The 19,705-nt window shown below is 66.6% G+C and overlaps 3 protein-coding genes across 4 annotated transcripts; 1 reads left to right on the top strand and 2 right to left on the bottom strand.

Moving 5' to 3' along the window:
• Nucleotides 1-736: 736 nt before the first annotated feature.
• SYDE1 (synapse defective Rho GTPase homolog 1) lies at nt 737-8,162 on the bottom strand. Its single transcript, XM_072848362.1, has 8 exons — nt 7,848-8,162; nt 5,528-6,208; nt 3,565-4,308; nt 3,275-3,489; nt 3,061-3,187; nt 2,814-2,971; nt 2,162-2,417; nt 737-1,354 (listed from the first exon to the last, which is right to left on the bottom strand). Exons 1-8 carry the CDS (start codon nt 7,933-7,935, stop codon nt 927-929), a joined length of 2,697 nt encoding a protein of 898 aa, XP_072704463.1. The 5' UTR covers nt 7,936-8,162; the 3' UTR covers nt 737-926.
• A 1,113-nt stretch (nt 8,163-9,275) lies between these two features.
• LOC140645135 (uncharacterized) lies at nt 9,276-19,691 on the top strand. 2 transcript variants are annotated; one of them, XM_072848370.1, is made up of 5 exons: nt 9,276-9,292; nt 9,380-9,482; nt 9,833-9,996; nt 11,808-11,992; nt 17,654-19,691. In XM_072848370.1, exons 4-5 carry the CDS (start codon nt 11,989-11,991, stop codon nt 19,447-19,449), a joined length of 1,800 nt encoding a protein of 599 aa, XP_072704471.1. In that variant the 5' UTR covers nt 9,276-9,292; nt 9,380-9,482; nt 9,833-9,996; nt 11,808-11,988; the 3' UTR covers nt 19,450-19,691. The 2 variants fall into 2 exon arrangements, with proteins under 2 accessions (XP_072704471.1, XP_072704472.1); XM_072848371.1 differs by lacking the exons at nt 9,276-9,292; nt 9,380-9,482; nt 9,833-9,996 and adding an exon at nt 11,428-11,443.
• On the bottom strand, nt 9,383-13,082 carry LOC140645139 (macrophage mannose receptor 1-like). Its single transcript, XM_072848378.1, has 8 exons — nt 12,946-13,082; nt 12,100-12,198; nt 11,875-11,979; nt 11,567-11,623; nt 11,033-11,425; nt 10,068-10,213; nt 9,791-9,900; nt 9,383-9,697 (listed from the first exon to the last, which is right to left on the bottom strand). The coding sequence occupies exons 1-8, from the start codon at nt 13,016-13,018 to the stop codon at nt 9,571-9,573; spliced, it is 1,110 nt and encodes a 369-aa protein (XP_072704479.1). The 5' UTR covers nt 13,019-13,082; the 3' UTR covers nt 9,383-9,570.
• Nucleotides 19,692-19,705: the final 14 nt, after the last annotated feature.

Raw genomic sequence — 19,705 nt, forward strand, 5'->3', positions numbered from 1 at the left:
TGTCACCCCCCCCCCCCCCGGCCCGCCTGCACCCCCTGCCTGGGCGCTTTAACACTGGTGGCTCAGCCCGGCCGGGCCGGTGGCTTCACATTCAGCTGGTTCCTTTAAGGCTAATACTGAGCAAGGCTGGTTTTGGGGAGGGGGGGGGTGTATTTTGGGGAGCCCCCCCCCCACCGTAATACTGGCAGTGGGTTTATTTTGGGGGGAAAAAGGGAGTTTTTTGTTGCAGGCTGCGGTGACGGCGGCCGCCGTCCATCCATGCACACACACGCACACGAAGCTCGAGTAATAAATAAAGCTCAGCGCTCCCGTACCGGCAGCACCCCCCGCCTTGGGGAGGGGGGGGGGCTAGAAAATGGGGGTGGGGGGCCCCGCTGCCATCCAGGCTGGGGACGGGTGGCAGGAGGGAGCCCCATCGCCCCCTCTTTGGGGTGCACACGCAGCGGGGAAGGGGGTTTGGGGGGGCGTGGGGGGACAGCCCCCCACCAGCCTGAGCGATGGAGGTCACGGACCCTTGTCAATATTTCCTAATACTGGGGGGGGTTTTTTGAGGGGGGGGGGCCCCCAGGGAGGGGAGAAGGGGGTGAAGAGGCACTTGAAGGCAAAATTTGGCCATATAAAATAATAAAAAAAAGCCGAGCAAGAGGCACCGAGCACCGGGTCCCTCCTCTGCCCTCCCCCAAAAAACACCGGGGGGGTCAGAAACCGGAGCCGGGGCTGTTTTGGGGAGCCCCCGAAGTCGGCACGGCCTTCGCTGTCGGGGTCCCTTCCTGCTCGGCGCTGTGCAAATCGAAGGCAATTAAGAGGCAAGTGCTGCTTTTTTGGTCGCTGTCGCACCGGCGGCGGCATCAGCACCGGTGTTAGCATCGGTACCGGTGTCGGCATCGGCACCGGTATCAGCATCGGTACCGGTGTTGGCGCCGGTCTCACAGGCAGACGTTGATCTGCTTGGCGAGCTCCCGCTCGAGGTCGAGGATGAGCGCGTCGAAGTCCTTGAGGTTGAGGCGGGGGCCGAAGGGCGCCTCGGGCTCCTCGCCCAGGGCGAAATCGGCCATGAAGAGGGTCCGCCGGTGCGGAGAGTGCTGCGCCGGCACCCCGGTCTCATCGTCACCGGCCGCCACCTTGTCGTAGTCGGCGTCGCTGGCCGTGCCGGGTACCAGGAGGAATTGGTGGTCGCAGATGCTCCAGTCGCCGGCGTAGCGGTTGCTGGGGGGGCTCTCCGGTCCTCGGGGACGGTGACGGGCCACCACCGCGCTCTCCAGCAGGTCCAGTCGCAGCGGTGGGCCCCGGTGCTGCTGCGGGCAACCGGGCTGTGCCCCTTCCCAAAGCTGGGGGGCTGCGTCTGAGCGGGGGGCTGCAGAGAGAGGGGTAAGGGGGGGGGGGGGCACCAGGAGGTTTGTTGGATGTTAGAGGGTTGGGAAAATGGGGGGCCACGGAGCTTTTGGTGGGAATGGGGAACCCCGGCTCGGCTACTGGGAATGGGGGGGACCCATTACTGGAGATGGTGGGGGGCACAGAGCAGCAACAAATAGGGGGACCCCACGAGAGCTGTTAAATGGGGGGGGGCTATGGACCAGCTGCTGGAAAAATGGGGGCTCCAGACCTTTTGCTGGAGATGGGGGACCCACGAGAGCTGCGGGATGGGGGGGGGGGGCACAGGGCAGATGTGTGGGGCTGTGGCCCGTGGAGCAGCCACCAGAAAAGTGGGGGAGACCCCAGACCTTTTGCTGGAGATGGGGGGGGGGCATGGTCCAGCAATGTGGGGGTGTCACGAACCCCTGGAGCAGGTTCTGGGGACGGTGGCCCATGGGGAAGCCACAGGGGGATCACAGAACCCCACTGAGGCTGGGGGGGTGTGTGCCCCTCCCCCAAGAGCCACCACATGGGGGTCACAGACCCCTGGAGCAGCTGCTGGGGACGGTGACCCATAGGAAAGCCACGGGGGGGGGGGGGCACAGATCCCCTCTGGACTGGGGGGGCCCCCCAAGAGCAGCCACACGGGGGTTACGGACCCCTGAAGTAGCTGCTGGGGACGGTGGCACATGAGGGGGGGGGTCACAGACCCCCAGATCAGCTGCCACCGATGGTGGCCCAGGCGGTGGCCGTGCAAAGAGCCCCCCCCAAAGTGAGCGGGTGCAGGTGTCCCCCCAACCCCGCTCACCCGGCCAGGCCTGCAGCAGGTAGTGCAGCACCTCGATGTGCCTCTTGAAGTCAACGGCGCTGGCGATGTCCTCGCAGTGGGTGTAGCTCCGGTTGCCGGTGCCAGTGCCGGTACCGGTGCCGGAGCGCCAGGGCTCCTGGTTCTGGGTGAGCAGGACGGGTCCGAAACAGACGGCGATGTTTTGCGAGTTCATGCGGTTGAAGTCGTGGAAGGAGGCAACCAGGCTGAGGTGGTCCAGGAGCCGTGTCAGTGTGGCCTGGGGGATGAGGTGGCCTCAGTGGGGACGTCCTCTGATGCCACCCCGTTGTCCCACACCCCCCCAAAATGGAGCCGAGGGGAATCACCCCAGGGGATTTGGCTGCGGATGGGACCTGATATCACCGGGGCCGAGTCACACAGTGAACGCGGAGGTGGAAATAAATGCTTAGATATTGGGGGGGATGCGAAGACACCCCAAAAAATGCTTGGGGGGTCCTGAGGAGGGAGGTGACACCGAGACATGTCCCCATTGCATGTGCCACAGGCCAAGAAATAAGGACTGTCTGCAGCGGTGACTCGGGATGGGGGAGACCCCGGGGCTGAGCGCCAACAGGATCCCCCCCCTAATCCCTTGCCGCGGTTGGGTATCCCCTTTTTGGCACTGGGCACCCACCTTCTCGACATCGGGCAGGCAGTCGAGCAGGGTGACGGCGTCCCGCTCTCCCGGGGAGGTCCGAGGGGGTCGCTTGGCCATGGCCTCCAGTACGACGTGGTAGAGCGTGGGGGTGATGAGCGGCGTGGGCAGCTCCCGCAGGTAATCCTTGAGGATGCCTGCAGGCGAGAGGACACGGGGGGACACACACATCAGCGTGGGATGCACAGGGACCTGTGGGAACACCCCCCCTGCGACGAGCACCCACCCGTGATGACGTTGATGTCGGGGTAGAGCTGCTCCGAGAGCGTCACGGCTGCGCTGTCCCTCTCAAAGGCGTCGCGAAGCTCTTTCTTGACGGCGGCCGAGCCGCAGAGCCGGTACAACCCCACCACCTGCAAACGGGGACACCGTCACCGCAGTTTGGGGGGGGTTCATCCACCGCCACCCCCCTGTAGCCATCACCGTAAGTCCTCGCTCACCTTCAGCCCTCGTTTCTCTATCTCGGCCACGCATTTCTGGATGAGCAGGGGCACCTTGGTGGCCGTCTTCTCCCTCTCCACCAGCTGGCCGAGCTCCACGCCGAAGACGCGGGGTTCCCGCTCGCTGGGACTGTCCCATTGCTCCACCAAGGTGAATTTGGAGTAGAGGACGCCACGAGGTTGCAGCCGCACCGCCAGCTGCTGGGCCCGGCAACCTGCAGAGCCGAGTGGTGCCGTCAATGGGGTGCTGAGTCGCCAAACCCCAAACCGACCCCACCACCCGGCCGTACCTCTGAAGATGTGGGGCAGGACCACGGTGCCGTGGCAGCAGAGGCGGTTGCGGCAGGAGGTGGGATCCCAGGAGAAGACGATCACCTTGAGGTGCCGGGCACCTTCCAGCTCCAGGTTGAAGGTATGGTTGAGGCCGAGGAACGCCGTCTTGCAGGGCAGCAAAGCCGTGCGAGCCCGGTTGGCCGCGTCCACCTGCAACACGCAGAAAACCTCCCGGGGTTCGGCCCGCGGCGGCTTCAGGTCCTGCACGCCGTGGAGGTGAACGCTCACCAGCCCCGAGATGTGCTGCCCGCACCGCGGCGGCATCTCCCCGCAGCTGTAGGGGCGGAAAGCACCCACATCCAGCCCGTTTTCCCCATCCTCCGGTTCGGCACGTGCCCCAGCTTTAGCCGGCAGCTCCGGGGAGTCGCCATCGCTCAAGTAGCCGCCTTTGCCGGCCGCTTTGGCTCGCGGCAGCCCCGGCTGTGAAGTCACGCTGCTGTCTAGGTGGTAGCGGCTGATGACGTTGCTGGATTCCTTGCGGGTTTCGGAGGGTGAGGTGCCACCCTCTTGGCCCCGGGGCCGGGGGCTGCGTAGGCTCAGCTTCCTCCGTAGCTCTGGCAGCTTCTTCATCTTCATAGAGAGGCGACGAACGGTACCCGGAGACTTCACCTTGTTGAGCGAACGGCCCTTCTTGGGGCTGGCGGGGGGCGAGGGGGTGGTCAGCCCCGTCCCCGAGCTCACGCAGGGGATAGGCATCTTCCCTGCAGGGGGGGAAAGGGGGTGAACGGGTGTCTGGAGGGGGTACGGGGAAGCCTGGGTGGGATGGGGCTGCTCCCTGGAAACTGCTGTGGGGTGGAGAGAGGGTCCTGTGGGATGGGGTGGGGCGGTGGGGTCTGGGGGACGCTGTTCTGGGCGATGGGGAGGGGATGGGGACGATACGGTCTGGGGGACAATGTCCTGTGGGACGGGCAGGGGATGGGGACTGTGGGGTCTGGGGGACGATGTCCTGGGAGATGGGGAAGGGTCGAGGACTGTGGGGTCCTGGGGACACTGTCCTGGTGTGGGGACAGGGACTGTGGGGTCCTGGGGACACTCTCCTGGGTGATGGAGAGGGGAGGGGGACTGCAGGGTCTGGGGGACACTCGCCTGGGGTGGGGACAGGGATCGTACAGTCTGAGGGACAGGGACTGTGGGGTTCTGGGGACACTCTCCTGGGGGATGGGGAGGGGACAGGGACTGTGGGGTCCTGGGGACACTCCCCTGGTGTGGGGACAGGGACTGTGGGGTTCTGGGGACACTCCCCTGGTGTGGGGACAGGGACTGTGGGGTTCTGGGGACACTCTCCTGGGGGATGGGGAGGGGACAGGGACTGTGGGGTCCTGGGGACACTCCCCTGGTGTGGGGACAGGGACTGTGGGGGTCTGGGGACACTCTCCTCGGGGATGGGGAGGGGACAGGGACTGTGGGGGGGTGGGGACACTCCCCTGGTGTGGGGACAGGGACTGTGGGGTTCTGGGGACACTCTCCTGGGGGATGGGGAGGGGACAAGGACTGTGGGGTCCTGGGGACATCCTTGGGGACAGGGACTGTGAGGTTCGAAGGACACTGTGCAGGGAGACTGGGAAGGGACAGGAACCACTGGCCTGGGGACAAGGAAGGGATGGGGTCCATGGGATCGGGATGATGCCATCCTAGGGGACAGGGACCATGGGGTCCAGGGGACAATGGGGACAGGGATTATCAGGTCTGGGGACCACAGGGTCTAGGGGACCCAGGGGACAGGGACCATCAGGTTTGGGGACCACAGGGTCCAGGAAACCTCATGGGGGACAGAGAAAGGACAAAGACCGCAGGGTGCTGCGGATGGAGACAGGACTGTGGGGTCCAGGGGACGCTCCTGGAGGGGTGACAGAAGGACAAGGACAGGAGGCCACCACTGTCCCACCTCTCCCCGAGCCACAGCCGCGTGCCGCCCCTTACCGCAAGCCTGGGTCCTGCTGGCTCCCGGCTCTTCTCCTCGGCCAGCCGTGGGCAGCACCGGGGCCATGCCACTGCGGGGTCCGGAGCTCTCTGCTGTCCCCAAACCGCCCCAGGGGGGGTCTTCCCTACCCGTCTTCGGGGGTGACTCCCCACCACGGCCCCTCTCAGTGTCGCGGCTCCCTCTGCTCCCTGTCTTCCAGGACCTCCCAGGCTGGGGGTCCTCATCTTCGGGGATGGGGTTGTACCAGATCTCGCCCTCGCTGCCGGCAGCGCCGGCATCCGCCTCAGCTCCGCCACCTGGCTCATCCAGCCCTGGTCCCTTCACCGATGACAGCACCCAGTGCCGGCTGCTCCGCTCCAAGCTCTGCAGGTAGGCGCCGTGCCCGGGGCTCCTACCGGGACCACCCAACTCCCCAGAGCCGTTCACCGCCTCGGCTTCCTCCGCCGGCTCCACGTCTTCCTCACCAGGCTGCTCGATGCCAGGCTGGGGGCTGCTGGCAGCAGGGTCCGGCTCGCCGGCATCCACCGGATCCGGGGAGGCTTTGGGAGGCAGCGGCCGCCTCTCATCGCGGCCACCGCAGGAGAAACGGGCCCAGTTCTGCTTGCGGGATGCCGCTGGCACCGGCTCCACCGATGCCGGATCAGGGTCCACCGGAGAGTCAGGGCTTGGTGGGGCATGCTCTGCGGGAGGACGGAAAAGAGCTGGGCTGAGTGCGGGGGTCCCCAAAATGCCAACGGGGAGCCCACCAGGACATGGGGACCTCTCTCTTGTGTCCCCCCCCGCCACCCTGAGCATCTTGCCAGGCCACCCACCATCCTCACCCTGAATCCGTTGCTGTACTGGATGGGACCCCCCTTCTCCGTGCCGGCTTTGCCGGGGCGGAGGGCAGGCGCAGGCAGCTGCACGCAGCCCCTTGCCAAGCGGGATTTCCGGTTGTTTACTGCTGGCCGGACCCGTGGCCGCACTCCCACCGTCCCGGCGCGGGCAGGGGGAGCCCCGGAAGAGAGAGGGGGGCATGGCCAGACCCCTCTGCACCCCAGTGGGGACAGGGCTGCACCCCAACGGGGAGAGCGGTTGCTCTGCTCGTGTCCCCTGTCTCTGTGCCCCAAGGCAGGGTCTTGCCCCCCTGTACCCCCTGGCTCACACACAGGCGGGTCCCCCCAGTAGTGCACCCCAATTCCCTGCACCCCCCCGGGTTAATTTGTGCCCCCCCTCAGGTTGTCTGCATCCTTCCAACTTGAGCACCCCAATCTCCCCTGCACCCCTCTGCCTTGTGCCCCCCAAACTCCCCTGCCTTGTGCCCCCCAATCCCCCTGCACCCACAGCAGGGTGTCCCTCCCCCCCGTGGCACCCCACAGACCCCTGGCATCCCCCCCACCCCGTGACGCCATGGCCATAGCTTGGTGTGGGGCTCCCCAAGCTCCATGGGAGCTTGACACCCCCACAGATGTGGGGTGGGGGCAGGAAGGACCTGGGGGGGGACCCCAATTCCTGTAGGGCACAGAGGGAGCTGGGGTGACAGGGGCCCCTTCCTTGGGGGGCAGGAGGGGAAATGGGGACATGGGGGGGGCCCTTGCTGGGGGAACGGGACCCTGGGGTGATGGGGACCCTTCCTGGGGAGTCCCCTTCCTTGGGGGGGCAGGAGGGGCCCTGGGGACAAGGGGGGGGCTCTTCCGGGGGGGGATCCCTTCCTTGAGGGGCCATGAGGGATCCCAGGGTGATGGGGGTCCCTTCCTTGAGGGGTCCCTTCCTCGGGGGGGCAGGAAGGACCCCAGGGTGATGGGGGTCCCTTCCTTGAGGGTCCCTTCCTTAGGGGTGGCAGGAAGGACCCCAGGGTGATGGGGGGTCCCTTCCTTGGGGGGCAGAGTCCCAGGAAGATGGGGTCCCTTCCTCGAGGGGGCAGGAAGGACCTCAGGGTGATGGGGGTCCCTTCCTTGGGGAGGGGTCCCTTCCTTCAGGGGGGTTAGGAGGGTCCCTGGGCCGATGGGGGTCCCTTCCTTGAGGGGTCCCTTCCTTAGGGGTGGCAGGAAGGACCCCAGGGTGATGGGGGGGTCCCTTCCTTAGGGGGGGCAGGAAGGACCCCAGGTTGATGGGGGTCCCTTCCTCGGGCGGCGGCAGGAGGGACCCCAGGGTGATGGGGGGTCCCTTCCTTGGGGATGAGGTCCCTTCTCGGGGGTGTCCCTTCCCGGGGGGGCAGGAAGGACCCCAGGTTGATGGGGGGGGGATCCCTTCCTCGGATGGGGGGGTCCCCTTTCCTTGGGGGGGACAGGAGGGACCCCACGGTGATGGGTTCCTTTCCTCGGGGGTGGGGGTCCGTACCTCTGTCCTTGGCGTCCGACTTCTTCCCGCGCGGGCGGTCGCGGCCCCTCAGGCGGGAGAAGGTCCGCCGCAGCAGCGGCTCCGCCATCGCCCGCCCCGCTCCCCTCACCGGCGTCTCCTCACACCGCTAGGGACCCCCCCCTCGGCCCTGCCCGGCTCCCTTGGCCCGTCCAGGTTCCCTTCAGTCCTTCCCGGTCCCCTCAGCCCGGCTCGGTCCCCTCAGCCCGGTCCGGTCCCCTCAGGCCGTCCCCGTCCCCTCAGCGCGGCGGGGCCTGAAGCGGCGGCGCCGCCATCCCGCGGCGCGAATTCCTGGGATGCCGCCGGCAGCGCTGCCGGGAGCTGTAGTCCGGAACCACGGGACCCCCCCCAACCCCCCTCCCCACCCGGGACCGAGACCCCCCGGACCGGGGACATCCCCTCCGGGCGGGGACCCCCCCCGGGAGCGGGAAACCTCCCGGAGCCCCCGCCCCGGGCCCGCGGCCACAGGGTGAGGGGATATGGGGAGCCCGAGGGGGTATTTGAGGGGTCTGGGGGTATTGGGGGTCTGGAGGGGATTTAAGGGGATCTAGGGGACGTTTGGAAGGGGTTGGGGGTGTTTGGAGGGTTCTAGGGGTATTTGGGGTCTGGGGAGTATTTGGGAGGGGGGTCTGGGGGTATTTTGGGGTCTGGAGGGGATTTAGGGGGTCTCGGGGTATTTGGGGAGCGCTGGGGGCTATTTGCGGGTCTAGAGGGGGATTTAGGGGGTGGGGGGTATTTGGGTGTCCTGGGGGTAATTGGGAGAACCCCGGGGTTATTTGGAGGTCTAGGGGTATTTGGGGGGGTCTGGGGCTATTTCGGGGTCTGGAGGGGAGTTTAGGGGGTCTGGGGGTATTTGGGGAGCCCTGGGGCTATTTGCAGGTCTAGAGGGGAATTTAGGGGGTCTGGGGGTATTTGGGGAGCGCTGGGGGCTATTTGCAGGTCTAGAGGGGGTTTTAGGGGGTGGGGGGTATTTGGGTGTCCCAGGGGGTAACTGGGGAACCCCGGGGTTATTTGGAGGTCTAGAGGGTATTTGGGGGGTCTAGAGGCTATTTGGGGGGTCTGGGAGGTAGCTGGGGGAGCCCTGGCGTGTTTGTGGGTCTGGAAAGTATTTAGGGAGGTCTGGAGAGTATTTGGCAGGGCTGGGGGATAACTGGAGGTCTAGGGGGTATTTTGGGGGGGTCTGAAGGGTATTTGGGGGGGTCTGAGAAGTATGTAGGGAGGTCTGGGGGGTACTTGGGGATTTGGGGGGTATTTTGGGGAGCCTGAAGGGTAATTGAAGGGATTGTGGGGGATTATGGGGAGCCTGAGGGCCCAAGACCCCCCCACCCCCTCACCCTCCATGTGGCATCACCCCCCAAACCACCACTGCTCCGCCAGGGAACCCCCAAACCCAGAGCCAGGAGCCATCCTGCACCCACCCACCTCAGGTCATCGGGGGTCCCCCATCCCATGCATCCCCCCACAACGTCACCGGAGCAGGGCCTCACTCTGCACACGTGTTTATTGCTCTGCAGGGACTCCCTGCTCCACCCCGTACCCCGAATTTTCCCTGGAGATCCATCCGTGGACCCCAAATGGATGTGCTGAAGGTCGGAGCTGCATACCGGAGCGCTGCAGGTAGGGATGTGGCAAGCGGAGAGCGGCTGGGGGGGAGCCCAGCGGGTGGCAGGTGCTGGGGGGGGCTCTTGGGGTGTCCCTCGCACGCTCAGGGGTGTCCCTCGCACACCCAGGGGAGTTCACTGTTGCAGGGGTAGTCGTACCACTGGCCGTCCTCCCTCACCGCCGCGCAGTTCTCCTGGTGCCCGCCGTTGGGCTCGTTCCTGTGCCACGAGCTGCGACGAGGAGGGGGATCGGGACAGCTTAGGGGTGTTGCCCAGTGTCCCCAAGCCCTCGTCCCCTTGTCCCCAGCGCCCGCTGGGCCGTACCTGCTTTCCCGGGTCAGGATTGTCCCGTTCGCCCGCTTCCAGGTGCCCTCGACCTCCTCATCCCTGATGCCGAGCCAGGAGGAGCTTTGCAGCATGGTCCGGATGTGATCCTGGGGGCAAAGGCAGCGTCACCCCATGGCAGAGCCCCCCCCCCACCCCTTTGCCCACCGTTGGGGACAACGGGGGACGGCAAATCCCGGTGGCAGGTAGGACCTGATGCCGTATCCCCCCCCCCCTCAATATCCACCTTCCTGGGCGTCTGGATTCATCCCCTCACCTTCTCCTCCAGGCCGTCCACCTCCAGGAGCTGTGTGCCCATGACCGAGCAGAAGCGCTGGGCGTTCTCCCAGGAGCTGGCTTTCTTGGAGTAGAAATAGCAGGAGTTCCTGAAATAGGTCCAGCCTTTGGAGCAAGGGGGACAGCCTGGGGACGGGGGACACAGAAAAGGGGGGGTCACCCTGCTGCGAGACCCCATAAACTGGGGACAGCCCTGGCCAGAGACGCGACCCCGGCTACGGGAGCTGCCGAGCATCCCTACTGGGTTAGCGTTATGGCTGGGATAGGCTTAGAGCCCTGCTGGGGTTTGGGTTAAATCCTATATATTTAGGGCTAGGACTGGGTCAGGGTCCCATTGGGGTTTAGACTGGGTCAGGATTAGGTTAAATCCTATGTATTTAGGGTTATAACTAGGTTAGGGTTCCACTGGGGTTTAGCTTGAGTCCTCTATGTTTAGGGTTACAACTGGGTTGGGGTTAGAACCATGCTGAAGTTTGGGCTAAATTAGAGTTAGTTTAAGTCCTAGATGTTTAGGACTATGGCTGGGTTAGGACCCCACTGGGATTAGGGCTAGTTTAGGATTAATTTAGATCCTTTATATTTAGGGTTAGGGCTAGGTTAGGATTATTGGCATTTGGGCTAGCTTAGCGAAAGGTAAAGTCACGTATATTTAGGGTCTGAGCTGGGTTAAGACCCTGTTGAGGTTTGACCTCACTTAGGGTTAGGTTAAGTTGCATATAAGTTAAGTCTGCATCAGGTTTAGGGCAAACCCGTTAAGGTTTGGGCTTGGTTAGGGTTAGGTTAAGTCACCTAAGTCACCCTAAATATAAGGTTAGATCAGATTTAGGGCCCTGTTGCAGTTTGAGCTTAGTTTAAGCTGTATCCGTGCCAGGTTAGGGTTGAACTTCAGCCAGCACAGGGTTAGGCGAAGCCCTAAATATTTGGGATAAAGGTGCCGGGACTGACAGGAGCGGGAACAGACGTTGTCCTTGCTCCCGTAGATGACCCAGCGGCTCCACTGGCGGTCCCCGGTGTAGAGCATCACCGTGTGCTGCTGGTTGTTGCCGTAATTGAAATAGAGATCGTAGCCGGCGAGTGCCAACAGCCCACCGTCGCGGCACTCCCAGAGCTGCAGCGTGCCGTCGTCCCGGCACGGCTCCAGCCTCACGAGGGCCAGGTTTTGGCCACGGGTTGCCGTAACGCAGCGCTGGCTCCCCCAGCCCCGTAGCTGGCCCCCACGTAACCACTGGAACCGTTGTGCCGCAGCCTCGGGCCGGCACTCCGTCGCCGTCAGCTGTTGCCCGCTGGCCTCCACGCACTTGCGGTGGTCTTCGTTGTACAGCAGGAAGGACTGGGAGGCTGTGGAGAGATTTCCCGGTGAACCGGGTGGGGGGGGACGACACACAGGGATTGGGGACACGCAGGGATTGGGGACACGTCCGTGGGTGTCACCGTGGAAAGGGAGTAGAGGGGACACACACACGCGGCGCGGACACGCACCCACGTTCGGCAGCTCCTTCGCCTTCTCTGCCTCCAGCGTCGACGTCAGGGCTGCAACTGGGGGCGGGGGGGACGGACATGGGGACACACACAGCTCGCCCCGTCACCACAGGGCACAGGGTGTCCCAGAGCTGTTGCCACAGCAGGGGTGAGAGAGGGGCTGGCGTTGAGGGGTGCTGAGCACTCAGATCCCCCGTGGAGACCCCCCAACACCCTCATAACCTTAACTCTGCCCCCCCAGCAGCCCTGGCATCATCTCCCCCGGTGGAAGGGGGCTCCCCCGAGCCCCGCGGAGCCCGGCTACTCACTGTGCCGCAAGCCGACGGTGAGGAAGAGCACGTTCATCAGCACCGAGACCCCCAAGGCCGCGGTGCCCACCAGCACCAGCTTCTCCCTGGAGCAGCACCCTGACGCTGGGGAGGATGGGTGAGTGACGACCGGCCCCCGGTTCGGGCAGAACTGGGTGACACCGGCTTTAACCGCAGCGTGGTTTTTTTCTGCCGGTGATGCTCTTGCCCTCGCCCGTGCCATACCTGGGGGGTCAGGCACGTGCTTCTGGCTTGGCACGGCGATGGGGGGGTCCAGGGGCTCGTACAGGTTCTCCTCTGTAGGGCACTGCAGGTCGCTGCAGGCTGGGGAGGGGACAGTGGTGATGGCACTTGTGGGGGATCTCCCCCTCCCCGTGCCACCATGATCCTTGGGGACTCCCCTTGGGTGTGAGGGTGGGGGATTCCCCCCGGTGCCACTTCCCTGGGGACCCCCCATTGGGCACCAGGGGTGGGGGATCCCCCCCCAGGTGTCTCCGACCTCCCCAGGGACTGTCCTTGGGCACCGAGGATGGAAATGGGGGTCCCCTTTAGTGCCACCGTCTACATTGGGGACCCCCTCTTTGGACACTGGGGGTGGGAAAGTGTCCCTTGGGGGTCCCCACCCACGGGACGCCCTCAGACACCAGGCACAGAGATGGGGCTCCCTCTCAGTGCCACTGCCCACCCTGGGGACACCCCTCAGGGACCAGGGATGGAGATGGGGGTCCCCTTCGGTGCCACCATCCACCCCGGGGACCCCTCTTGGGCACCGGGGACTGGGGATCGCTTTCTAGGTGCCACCACTTGCCCCAGGGACCAGGGATGGAGATGGGGATCCCTCCCTGGTGCCACAGTTCATCCTGGGGACCCCCCCCCTCAGACACCAGGGGTGGGGGAACCCCCCTTGGGTGCCACCACCCACCCTGGGAACCCACCTTGGGCACCGGGGACAGAGACAGGGGGATTCCCCCAGCACTATGAGACCCCAAAAGTGACACGGGGTGTGCGTTAGGGACAGCAGGACTGCTGGGCTAGCCCCCACCCCAACCAGCACCCCGGGGTGCTCCCTACCTTTCCCGCTGTCAGGTCCCAGCACCCACATTTGCCCCTGCCCGGCTTGGCTGGACTCAACGTTGCCGTACATCGTCCCTGCGGCACCGAAGAGCTGTCCCCAGCGGGTGTCCCCACTGATAAAGCCTGCGGGAAGCGGGTGGGGGGGGTGCCGGATGCACCCTCCCCCCAGGGATAGGCCTCGAAGGGGCCCCCGAGCACCCAGAGGCTCCCTCCCTGCACCCTAAAGCTTGGCTGGAGGTGGCACTGCCAGTGACAGTCCCCAACGGGTGCTGGCAAAGACGGCAGTGTCCCTGGGGTCTCGGCGCAGGAAGACCCCGTGGAGGGGGCCCAAGGGTGCTGCCTGGTTGGGGGGGTGGGTGCTGGGTGGCACGTGGGGGACTCGAGGAGAGCAAGGGCTGGGTGTCCCCGTGCCCAGGGTGCACCCATGGCAGTGCCCGGGGTGTCCCCATGCCCGGGGTGTCCCCGTGCCCAGGGTGTCCCTGTGCCCACGGTGCACCCATGGCAGTGCCCGGGGTGTCCCCATGCCCAGGGTGTCCCCGTGCCCAGGGTGCACCCATGGCAGTGTCCAGGGTGTCCCCATGCCCACGGTGTCCCCATGCCCAGGGTGCACCCATGGCAGTGTCCAGGGTGTCCCCATGCCCAGGGTGTCCCCGTGCCCAGGGTGCACCCATGGCAGTGCCCGGGGTGTCCCCATGCCCACGGTGTCCCCATGCCCAGGGTGTCCCCGTGCCCAGGGTGCACCCATGGCAGTGTCCAGGGTGTCCCCATGCCCGGGGTGTCCCCATGCCCAGGGTGCACCCATGGCAGTGCCCGGGGTGTCCCCATGCCCACGGTGTCCCCATGCCCGGGGTGTCCCTGTGCCCACGGTGCACCCATGGCAGTGCCCGGGGTGTCCCCATGCCCAGGGTGTCCCCATGCCCAGGGTGTCCCCGTGCCCAGGGTGCACCCATGGCAGTGCCCGAGGTGTCCCCATGCCCGGGGTGTCCCTGTGCCCAGGGTGCACCCACGGCAATGCCCACGGTGTCCCCATGCCCACGGTGTCCCCATGCCCACGCTCAGCAGATGCCGGTGTCCGGGGTCCACCCATGGCAGTGCCTGTGGTGTCCCCATCACCACAGGGTGTCCCCATGCCTGGCACATCCCTGGTGTCAGCCACCTATGCCCATCCCAGCACCCACGGGAGAGCTGGGTGGCCCCAAGGCGGGTGCCTGGCCCCACGCCGGCTCTGGCCGTGCAGGAATAGCCGGGTGCTATCAGCACCCGCCAGCCCTGGCCACAGTTCCCCGGCCACCCACCGGCACCCGGCTTATCACACCCGGTGGGAGTGGGCACCCAATGCCGTGGGGCGGGCGCAGGGCTGTGGGAAAGGCCACGGGGCTGTGGCAGAGCCGGACGTGCCGTGGTGGTGATGGGTGTCCCGTGGTAGGGCTGGGTCTGTTGTGGTGGTACCAGGTGTGCCATGGGTCTGCCCGGTGTCCCGTGGTTGTGTTGGGTGTCCCATGGTGGTGCCAGATGTCCCATAGTGGTGCTGGGTGTCCTGTGGTGGTGCCGGGTGTCCTATGGTTGTGCCATGGGTGTCCTGTCACGGTGACAGTCATGCCGTGGGTCTGCCCGGTGTCCCGTTGTTATGTTGGGTGTCCCATGGTGGTGCCAGATGTCCCGTGGTGGTGCCGGGTGTCCCGTGGTTGTGCCGTGGGTGTCCCATCATGGTGACAGTCGTGCCGTGGTGGTGCCGGGTGTCCTGTGGTGGTGCCGGGTGTCCCGTGGTTGTGCCGTGGGTGTCCCATCACAGTGACAGTCGTGCCGTGGGTCTGCCCAGTGTCCTGTGGTGGTGTTGGGTGTCCTATGGTGGTGCCAGATGTCCCATGGTGGTGCCAGATGTCCCGTGGTGGTGCCGGGTGTCCCATGGTTGTGCCATGAGTGTCCTGTCACGGTGACAGTCGTGCCGTGGGTCTGCCCAGTGTCCTGTGGTGGTGTTGGGTGTCCTATGGTGGTGCCAGATGTCTCATGGTGGTGCCAGATGTCCCGTGGTGGTGCCGGGTGTCCCATGGTTGTGCCATGGGTGTCCTGTCACGGTGACAGTCGTGCCGTGGGTCTGCCCAGTGTCCTGTGGTGCTGTTGGGTGTCCTATGGTGGTGCCAGATGTCTCATGGTGGTGCCAGATGTCCCGTGGTGGTGCCGGGTGTCCCATGGTTGTGCCATGGGTGTCCTGTCACGGTGACAGTCGTGCCGTGGGTCTGCCCAGTGTCCTGTGGTGGTGTTGGGTGTCCTATGGTGGTGCCAGATGTCTCATGGTGGTGCCAGATGTCCCGTGGTGGTGCCGGGTGTCCCATGGTTGTGCCATGGGTGTCCTGTCACGGTGACAGTTGTGCTGTGGGTCTGCCCGGTCTCCCATGGTGGTGCTGGGTGTCCCGTGGTTGTGCCGTGGGTGTCCCGTCACGGTGACAGTCATGCCGTGGTGGTGCCGGGTGTCCCATGGTGGTGCTGGGTGTCCCATGGTTGTGCCGTGGGTGTCCCGTCACGGTGACAGTCATGCCGTGGTGGTGCCGGGTGTCCCATGGTGGTGCTGGGTGTCCCGTGGTTGTGCCGTGGGTGTCCCGTCATGGTGACAGTCATGCCGTGGTGGTGCCGGGTGTCCCATGGTGGTGCTGGGTGTCCCATGGTTGTGCCGTGGGTGTCCCATCACGGTGACAGTCGTGCCGTGGTGGTGCCGGGTGTCCCATGGTGGTGCTGGGTGTCCCGTGGTTGTGCCGTGGGTGTCCCATCATGGTGACAGTCGTGCCGTGGTGGTGCCGGGTGTCCCGTGGTGGTGCCGGGTGTCCCATGGTTGTGCCATGGGTGTCCTGTCACGGTGACAGTCGTGCCGTGGGTCTGCCCGGTCTCCCATGGTGGTGCTGGGTGTCCCATGGTTGTGCCGTGGGTGTCCCATCACGGTGACAGTCGTGCCGTGGTGGTGCTGGGTGTCCCATGGTGGTGCTGGGTGTCCCGTGGTTGTGCCGTGGGTGTCCCATCATGGTGCCGGGTGTCCCGTGGTGGTGCCGGGTGTCCCGTGGTGGTGCCGGGTGTCCCATGGTTGTGCCATGGGTGTCCTGTCACGGTGACAGTCGTGCCGTGGGTCTGCCCGGTCTCCCATGGTGGTGCTGGGTGTCCCATGGTTGTGCCGTGGGTGTCCCATCACGGTGACAGTCGTGCCGTGGTGGTGCCGGGTGTCCCATGGTGGTGCTGGGTGTCCCGTGGTTGTGCCGTGGGTGTCCCATCATGGTGCCGGGTGTCCCGTGGTGGTGCCGGGTGTCCCATGGTTGTGCCGTGGGTGTCCCGTCACAGTGACAGTCGTGCCGTGGCGGTGCCGGGTGTCCCCACGGGTATGTGTCCCCCCTCCCGAGTCCCCATCCCCGCAGGACCCCCCCACCCCTCCTGTCCCCACGCGTGTCCCCAGAGGCCCCCCCCACCCCTCCCTGTCCCCGCCCCCCCACGCGTGTCCCGGGGTCCCCGCGGTGCAGCGCCACCCGCGGCCGCCAGGTGGCGCCGTCACGACCGGAGCGGAGCCGCCGAGGGGCGGGGCCGAGCGCAGTCGCGGCCGGGAGCGGGGGGGACAGCGGGACCGGGGAGGGACCGGGGAGAGGTACGGGGGGACAGCGGGACCGGGGAGGGACCGGGGAGAGGTACGGGGGGACAGCGGGACCGGGGAGAGGTACGGGGGGGACAGCGGGACCGGGGAGGGACCGGGGAGAGGTACGGGGGGACAGCGGGACCGGGGAGAGGTACGGGGGGGACAGCGGGACCGGGGAGGACCGGGGAGAGGTACGGGGGGACAGCGGGACCGGGGAGAGGTACGGGAGGGGACAGCGGGACCGGGGAGGGACCGGGGAGAGGTACGGGGGGGGACAGCGGGACCGGGGAGAGGTACGGGGGGACAGCGGGACCGGGGAGGGACCGGGACCGGGGAGAGGTACGGGGAGAGGGACGGGGGGCCGGGACGGGGAGCAGGGACCGCGGAGCAGGGACCGGGGGTCGGTATGGGGGAGCAGGGCGCGGGGGGACGCTGAGCCCGGGGAGCAGGTACCGGGGGTTGGTGCAGGGGGCTGGGACCGGGGAGCAGGGACCGGAGACACCGGGAGCGGGGGTCGGTGCGGGGGAGCCGGGAGCGGGGGTCGGGACCGGGAGGGACTCTGGTATCGGGGGAGGGGGGCTGGGACTGGGGAGCAGGCACAGGGGCCGGGACTGCGGGATACCGGGACCAGGGGTCAGTACCGGGGGAGCAGGGACTGGGGAGCCGGTACCGGGGTGAAGCCGGTGGGGGGGACACCCAGTACGGGGGACTGGGGGGAGCTGGTGCGGGAGGATTCAGTACCGGCGAGCGGGGGGAGCCAGTACCGGGGAGGAGGGGGCTGTACCGGGCTGTGGGGCCCAGTTACCGGCAGGGGGATGGGTGCACCGGGCTGGCACCAGGAAGCCAGAAAACCGGTACCGGGGGACCAGACTGGGACTGGGAAAGGCACTGGGGAGTGGGACCCATCGGTGGCACCGGGCTGCCCCTGGGGCTCTGTCCCCGTCACCAGTGACCCCGGCACCAGCTGGGCCCAGCACCCGTCACTGGTGTCCCGGCATCCCTGGGGTGTCCCCAGTACTGGGTGGGGGACACCACCACCCCAGGGTGACCCTCTTGGGTGCTGCCTGCTCAACCCCCTCTCTCCTCACACTGCAGACGGCACCTGGGAGGACACTGGCAGCACCAAAACGGCACCAGGGTGCTGGGACGGGATGGACACCGGCAGCGCCGATTTGGGGCCACGATGCCAGGCTGGGGCAGATGCCGGCAGCACCCAATCGATGCCAGCGTGCCAGGATGGTGAGAACACCGGCAGCACCGATTCGAGGCCACCGTGCCAACACCTGGCAGACGCCACCAGTGCCAAAGTGAAACCAGGCAGCCAGGACAGGGCAGGCACCGGCAGTGCCAAAACAATGCTGCAGTGTTGGGACAGGGCTGATGCCGGCAGTGCCGATTCTGGGCCCCGATGCCAGGGTGAAGAGAGTGCTGACAGTGCCAAATCTGCATGCCAGGACAGGGCAGACACCGGCAGTGCCGATTTTGGGACACACCACCAGAACCAGGCAGACACCAGCAGCTCCAAACCAATGCCGGGGTGCCGGGACGAGGCAGCCACCAGTAGCGCCGATTCGGGGACACGATGCCAGGACACGGCAGATGCCAGCAGCGCCGAATCGGCCCCACAGCACCAGCACGAGGAGGATGCTGCCAAGCCGAGCTGGCATGACGGTGAGGCCACCGGCGAGGCCATGGCAGCGGCTGCCCGACCCTTTCGGTGCGGGGCGTGCGGGAAGCGGTTTGGGGCGAGCGCCACGCTGATGCGGCACCAGGCACTGCACGGGGCCGAGCGCCCCTTCACCTGCGCCGAGTGCGGCCGTGGCTTCTGCGACCGGGCGGCGCTGGCCACGCACCGGCGAGGGCACACGGGCGAGCGTCCCTTCATCTGCGCCGAGTGCGGCAAAGCCTTTGCCGGCAGCGCGGGGCTGCTGGTGCACCAACGGGCACACACGGGCGAGCGTCCCTTTGCCTGCGCTGAGTGCGGGCAGCGCTTCCGGCAGAGCGCCCACCTTGCCCAACACCGCCAGGGCACCCACGGCACAGGGCGCCCGCACCCCTGCCCGCAGTGTGGCAAAGCCTTCGCCCTCCGCTCCACGCTGGCCCGGCACGCTCAGACCCACACCGGTGAGCGGCCCCACGCCTGCGGTGACTGCGGGCGCCGTTTCCGCCAGCGGGCTCACCTGGCCCGGCACCGTCTGGCACACACGGGTGAGCGGCCTTTCCCTTGCGGTGAGTGCGGCAAAGCCTTCGCCCTCAGCGCTACGCTGCTGCGGCACCAGCTGGTGCACACCGGCGAGCGCCCGCACCGCTGCCCCGACTGTCCCCGTGCCTACACCCAAAGTGCCTACCTGGCCCAGCACCGCCGCAGCGCCCACGCCGGCCAACGGCCCCACGCCTGCCCCGAATGCCCACGGGCTTTCTCCGACCGCGCCAACCTCCTGCGGCATCGCCGGGGCCATGCCGGTGTCCGGCCCCATGCCTGCGGGCAGTGCGGGCGACGCTTTGCCCAGCGGGCGCATCTCCGGGCACATGCTGGCACCCACGGCGGGCAGCGGCCCTTTGCCTGCGGGCAGTGCGGGCAGCGATTTGGGCGACGGGCAGCGCTGGCGGCTCACGGGCGGGTGCACGGCGGGCAGCGGCCCTTTGCCTGCGGGCAGTGCGGGCAGCGCTTCGCCCAGCGAGCCAGCCTGGTAGAGCACGGCCGGCGGCACACAGGCGAGCGTCCCCACCGCTGTCCCCAGTGTCACCGCAGTTTCCGGCATCGCTCGGCACTGCTGCGGCACCGACGAGCGCATGCCGGCGAGCGCCCCTTCCCCTGCGCCCACTGCGGCCGCCGCTACAGCCGCAGCTCCAACCTCCTCCTGCACCAGCGAGTCCACGCACCCGACTAGCACCCATGGGTGCCGCTGCGGGGTGTTCATACAGCGTTACGGGGTGCCAACGAACACCACGCCATGGCTTTTGCCGCGCCTGGGTGGGGTGACCGGCGGTGTCACCCCGGAGCGAGGTGCATCGTGCCCTGGGCCAGCCCCCAGCCTCGAAGTCTTTATCACCACAGGACGAGCACTGCCCGGTTAATTTTAAATAATAATAATAATAATAATAATAATAATAATAATAATAATAATAATAATAAATTACAGCCGG

The sequence above is a fragment of the Ciconia boyciana genome, chromosome 31 (assembly GCF_034638445.1).
Source record: "Ciconia boyciana chromosome 31, ASM3463844v1, whole genome shotgun sequence".
Classification (NCBI taxonomy): domain Eukaryota; kingdom Metazoa; phylum Chordata; class Aves; order Ciconiiformes; family Ciconiidae; genus Ciconia; species Ciconia boyciana.

Coding starts and splice junctions, on each gene's coding strand:
- LOC140645139 (XM_072848378.1), bottom strand. CDS start 13,018: ATGTACGGCAACGTTGAGTCCAGCCAAGCCGGGCAGGGGCAAATGTGG. Junction 11,980..12,099: donor GCACGTGCCTGACCCCCCAG/GTATGGCACGGG, acceptor CATCCTCCCCAG/CGTCAGGGTGCTGCTCCAGG. Junction 9,698..9,790: donor ATCCTGACCCGGGAAAGCAG/GTACGGCCCAGC, acceptor TCCTCGTCGCAG/CTCGTGGCACAGGAACGAGC.
- SYDE1 (XM_072848362.1), bottom strand. CDS start 7,935: ATGGCGGAGCCGCTGCTGCGGCGGACCTTCTCCCGCCTGAGGGGCCGC. Junction 4,309..5,527: donor CAGCAGGACCCAGGCTTGCG/GTAAGGGGCGGC, acceptor CCCCCCCTGCAG/GGAAGATGCCTATCCCCTGC. Junction 1,355..2,161: donor CCTGCTGCAGGCCTGGCCGG/GTGAGCGGGGTT, acceptor CTCTCTCTGCAG/CCCCCCGCTCAGACGCAGCC.